Raw genomic sequence first — 6,000 nt, forward strand, 5'->3', positions numbered from 1 at the left:
CTATCATGGAAGGACTTGATGGACCCACTAAATTTCTCCATAATGGTGACTGAGCGACTCACCTCCTCTACCCAGCCTCCAACCCAGCCTCCTGTGTCTTGGATCCTAACACCAAGGTAATCGAAGCATTTAAGTTGGGCAAGTTGCGTACCCTCCACCTTGGGCACCAAAGATTTGTATTTTGAAAAGCGGGGCATAAAAACTACAACTTTGGATTTTTCTATATTCAGTTCCAATTGTAACTCCTTACAGTGTGAGTTGAAAATCACCACAGCTTTCTCTAGACCTTGCGGAGTAGTGCCCAGAATTACAGCATCTGCAGAAAATAGGGCTGGGTATTTGTTTGGGGTCATTTTCGGGCAGTCCCGACACCCCTTTAATAAAGCATCAATAACCTCCTGTATATCAAAATTAAATAATAGGGATGCCAGGGTGCAGCCTTGCCTTACCCCCTTATTGACCAGTAAGGACTTAGTTTCCCCACCCAGCCCATAGCAGACTGAGGCGCTATTTCCAGAGTGCAATAGGCTAATAATTGTTATCATGTTGGGAGGAGCTTTGCAGCGATTAAGAATATTCCACAGACTTTCTCGGGAGACCGAGTCAAAAGCAGTTTTAAGAGCCAGAAATACTGCATAGTTTCAACATTTTCAGAACTACATATTTCTGGACTCATATATAATATAAAACATTGGTCAAGTGTACCCTTTTTCCTCCTAAAACCGACCTGTAGATCAGTAATTATATCGTTATTATCAACCCAGTCCTGGAGGTGGGCCAAAATTACATTGCCAAAAAAGTTTGCCCGCACTGTCCAGAAGGGAGATTGGGTAATAGTTTGCCAGGAGATTCCTCCTTCCCTTCTTGTGCAACGGGATTATTACAGCCTTCCTCCAGGACTCTGGTATTAAGCCTTCCCTGATGGAGTTAACCACTCTACATAGGATTGAGGCCCATATATCGGGCTCGTCCGTAAATAAATCTCCTGGAATTAGGTCTGGGCCTTCGGCTTTACCACATTTCTGGAGAGCTAAGGCATGTTCAACTTCACGTATGGTAATGCATAAGTAATCGGTAGAATGTGGGGACTCTAGTGTGCAGGGTGAGGAACACACCGCTGCAGAATCATGGTGGCTGTAAAGGGTTGAAAAATGCTGCCACCAGTCTTCTGCAATGATACAACGATCTAAGTTTGGATCACCCTGCAGTACATTATCCGTCCAGGGACCTCCATTTGTCTAACACAAATTCCTTTTTCTTCCTTTGTGTTAACTTTTTATAATCTAGACGGGCTTGGTGCAGAATCAATTTGTCTACCCCCTCCTTCACTGTTGCACAATCAATAATCTTCTTTTTAGCCTTGTGACAGTCCTCTTCAAACCAACCCTCTTTGAAGATTGCCCCTGTGGGGAAGATAAGAGAGAAGGCAGAGATATATTGTAATATTCTCTCGTTCAACTTCCTATAGGATTCCAAAATGGACAAGTCATTTGCCTCGTTACCACACATTTCCTCAATATTGCCATTAATTGCGCATAGAGTATTGGTTTCGACTCATTTTCCAGAACTTTCACCCATTTTACAGATTTTCAAGCATAGCCGACTATTTCTAGAGGTTGGTTTGATTTCTGCCCTTGGTCTCTAGTGGATGGGGGCACTCTTCCCCTAAGGCACAGTACCATCGAGCGGTGATCACTCTCTATTCTGTTCTGTACCTCAAAGTCGGTTACCCTTACCCAGTCTGCTGCTGAAATCAGTGTATAGTCTGTGAGGGCAACCCGTTATGCCCATGGAACGTTTTCTTTGCAGGTTGGTCCTTTGGAGTTCGCCCATTACAGGCCCTTAAGTTTAGATTATATAGTAAGCAGGCATATCCTACCAGAAACAAGAAGCAAAAGAGCCCTTGTACCCCATTTGAGTGGCTGATGTTGTAGACATGTTATACTAAACCTTCAAAAACGTAAGCTGTCTGAATGAGTATGTTTGGTTCATGGTTACAAACATTTCAATGTTAGGATGTGTGCTGTGAACAGTGATGTGAGCACCAAGCCATGTGTATGTTACATATGTAGAGATTCACACATACAACCCTTTATCACAGACTTGCTTATCAAATATAGAGATATTTCTGATCACTGTTATATTCCAGAAATGCTCTTGTGATTTAATGCAAAGCATAGAGGGACCCTCATTGGTGTTTTTGTCCCCTTTCACACTGTCATAGAGATTTTAAAAGAGTACAACAGGAGATTACCAGACTGTTCATCTTGGAATGATAACCTTCTTTCAGAAAATAATGGATATGGTTAATGTAGTATTGCCCCTTGCTAAATACAAGTGAGGTTGTAGAAACAGAACACCTGCAACATAGGGCCAGTGGGTCCTCAGACCCGGGCAGGCTGGTTACACGGCAGTCTACCAGTACAGACAGTTTTAAACTGCATTCAGGCAATGCCTTCCCTGTGAGCAGTTAACAGAAGAACGATTTACGTGGGAAACAACAGCTATGTTTTCACATTAGATTTCTATTGAATTACAATGTAATGGCAATGATTTATTCATATTGAGGAGGGGTCTTGTCGCGTGACACAAGGTGTGGGTGTGGTTTGGGAGTGACGTGTGCAAGTTGGAGGAGTGGTTGGGCGCATTCTAGTGTTTCGCCCTGGGCACCAAGTTGGCTAGAAACCGTCCGGATCACAGCAAAGGGGCAGCGGACGCTATCGCCACGTCGCTAAGTGGAAATATCAACATAAAGACGCGTGCTCTCTGCGTCACAATTCAAGGCATGCTACTAGCAAACATTTCAAGGGTCTGTCTGAATCCGAGAGTACCTCGGGCAAGTAATCTCTTATTGACGGCAATTACCCCCGTGTAAACTAATTCTCGACGAAAACAGCTACACGCCGCTTGGAAGTAATACTCTTAAACCAAACGTCACGAAAGGAAAACCAGCATCGAGGAGTGAAGCATGTACAGAAAATCCGTTCGCTTTACGACAGCCCTGCAACGAACTGGACGGGTCAGGCTCTCTGTGTGAAAAATAACTCTTTGGGATAATTGCAGTTTCATATCAACACAAGTCCTGCAAAGCAGGGACGTCTCCGTAAAACGAGGTGTACTTTCTATAAATCAATGCGCCGTAACAACTGTCTTGATTGACGAACACAAAGCAGGAGAGTTACACTTGACACTATGGGTCAGGGCGAGGGGATGGCTTCACGCACTGGTTATTATATCATTCGTTTTTGTAGTCACTTACCCAGCCCTAGCATTGGGATTTTGAGACCATTGGAGAGGGGCACTGTGGGGCAACAGAAGTCCTTGCTCGGCGAGGATGTCATGATGACCGCTACAACGGGAATGGAACAGTACAGAGCATGTTAGCTCTCAGCACGATTGCAGCATGCTCACAGGACCCGCCCCCTGTATGTTCATATTACCCGGAAGTTGCGGGAGACAGAGAAATATGCTGCTTTGTTTCAGCTCCCTCTTTTTCCTTGCCTTTTTCGAGGTCCTACATTTGAATGAAAGAATGCACAGTGTAAGCACACTGTAAACTGACACATGTTTTACATAATTTTCTTCACTTTTCAGTATTATGCAAACTCCGGCAGCAATTATCTTAGTTATTTAATTTATTTATTTTCACATTTCTATAGCGCACCAAACCCATGGGCATCAAGGCGCTGCTTACAGAAGGCGTGTTTGCGTTCAAGCGTTTAGATCAGAGCTCAATAGCAGTGGATATTAAATAAGCAGACAGGTTACATAGGTTTCCATCACAATAGGGATTGGGAGTGCATAACTCATCTATCTTGTGGGAAGAGCAAAGTTTTGAGTGCTTTGTGGAAGGACCAAAAGAATGTTTCTGATCTTGATGAAGAGGTAGGGCATTCCAGTATTACACTGCCGCCATCGGGAAGCTGCGCCCCCCTGCTTTGGCAGTTTGAATCTGTGGGGTGACAGTTAGTAGGTGGGAGTGTGAGGCCCTAGTTAGCCTTTTGGTTTGATATTTCTTGAATTTATTAGATAAATATTTGGGGACAGTGAGTGCCAGAAATTATTAAGTTAGGGTTAGAGTTTTGAAATTGATTCTCTCCTTTATGGGTAGCCAGCAGGCTCTTCTTCTGGCTGCGGAGATGTGGTCCCTTTTGGGGATGTTTAGCGCTGCTCTTAGGGCATTGTTTTGTATTACCTGTAGTTTTTTTATATTGCTTGTGGTGGTTCCTGCAAAAAGGACATTACAGTCGTCAAGCCTGTACACAATGAGGGCAATGGCTAGTGTCATGCAGCTGTCAGTTGAGAAGAAAGGTCTGCCAGCATTAATGAGTTTGGTAGTGTAGGGCGAGGAAGAGGCTATTGCGTTGACCTGTCTGGTCAGCGATAGGGATGAATCAAGGTAAACCCTAAGGGTTTTAACTTCTCTACAGACTGGGATAATGTTGCCATCAATGGTAAATGTTTTGTAGGTTTTGTCAAGTTTGTTTAGAAGATTTTGAGATCTAAGGAGGTGTAGCTCAGTTTTATCATTGTTGAGGCAGTGTGAGTGAAGGGCTATCCCGGATTGGATGCTTTGGTTGATAGAGTTGAAAGAGTTGGGTGTCGTCAGCATAGTTGGTGTAGGTGATATCTCGAGCGTCGAGGAGGTCAATGAGGGGTTTTGTAAAGATACTGTAGAGCGTGGATGAGACACAGGAACCTTGGGGAACTCCCCATGGGACTAGGGCAGGGGATGCTGATGCTATAGTCGAGAAGACTCTCGTTGTTCTGTTGGCCAACAAGGATTCGATCCAGGTAACTGCCATAGGAGAGAAGTGGGCTGCTGAGGCCAGGTGATGACAGAGGATTTTGTAATCCACCGGGTCAAAGCCAACCGAGAGGGCCAATTGAAGGAGGAGGGCGAGTATGCCGTTCTCTTTAAGTTCATCCATTTGTATTTTTAGGTCTAGGAGAGCAGTTTCCGTTCCGTGACCTGGAAACAAGCCAGACTGGTGCAAGCCAAGGAGATTGTGCGTTTCCAAGTGCTTTTGGATCTGCAAGTATGCAGTTCTGTCCAGGATTTTAAGCAGGAAGGGGACGGTTGTGATGGGACGATAGTTGTTAGGGATGCTAGGGTCGGCTTTTTGAGACGCGGGAGGACCCATGCGTCCTTGAGGTTGGATGGTACAGTGCCAGTGGAGAACGAGGTATTGATAAGTGAGGTGATGAAGCGGGTTAGCTCTTCTGCGCAGTCTTTGATGACAGATGCAGGACAGATAGGAAGGATTGGACAAAGGTGCACACCTAATGTGTGTAGAATTATGGAACAATATAGATAATTATCTTAAAGCTTTAGGGGCGGGGCAGGAAATGGGGTCATGGTACAAAACCCCAACATTAAACAATGAAGAGAAAGAAGATTCAATCAAGGAATCCTCCCGTCCCCTGCACACTTTCAATTGTTTGGAAACATCCAATACTGTCATTCAATCAAAACATCAAGTGAAAATATTATTCATAACAAAGTTAAACAAACAAAGGTATTGAGAACCAAAAAATATTTTATGTAGATAATGCGTTTCAAATTAAAAATAATTATTTTCAATAGAAGAAACAGTATAGCATCAATGATAAACATCAAAAGTTAACAGAAGATGGAGTCCGATTAGATTGGTGACGCGTTTCGAGGATGTGTTTCTCTTCTTCATATGGCAAAAACGGACTCTTGAGAAAGAAAGAAAACATTGATTCACAATGATGTATTTCAAAAGTTAAATTATATCTAACTTCTTATGAGTAAAGAACCAATATTAACAACTCTCTCCAATGGTCTGGGTTTGTTTATGATTACATTCAAATTTATGGTGAAATGAATCAATCCAAATTATGTTTGTCAGATGCTGTATATCCTAATTCACATGCCACCTTGAGTAGTCCCCACCCCATAGAATTGACTGAATTTCATCCAGATTGTCCCTGCCTGATAATGGTAGAGGTGAAAATGCAGATGGAATAACAGGG

General features: G+C 43.4%; 1 protein-coding gene across 4 annotated transcripts in view; it reads right to left on the minus strand.

The window, feature by feature from the left end:
• The window catches only part of LOC138538879 (glyoxal reductase-like), a 1,290,729-nt gene extending 1,287,249 nt beyond the window's left edge, over positions 1–3,480 (minus strand). For 2 of the 4 annotated variants that reach the window (XM_069641561.1, XM_069641562.1), the window contains exon 1: positions 3,260–3,480. In XM_069641561.1, the coding sequence (XP_069497662.1) occupies positions 3,260–3,341 (82 nt within the window). In that variant the 5' untranslated portion in view covers positions 3,342–3,480. The remainder of the gene's footprint in view (positions 1–3,259) is intronic. The other 2 variants (XM_069641563.1, XM_069641564.1) reach the window with 1 other exon arrangement.
• Positions 3,481–6,000: the final 2,520 nt, after the last annotated feature.

The sequence above is a fragment of the Ambystoma mexicanum genome, chromosome 1q, assembly GCF_040938575.1.
Source record: "Ambystoma mexicanum isolate Mex_15411 chromosome 1q, UKY_AmexF1_1, whole genome shotgun sequence".
Taxonomy (NCBI): Eukaryota; Metazoa; Chordata; class Amphibia; order Caudata; family Ambystomatidae; genus Ambystoma; species Ambystoma mexicanum.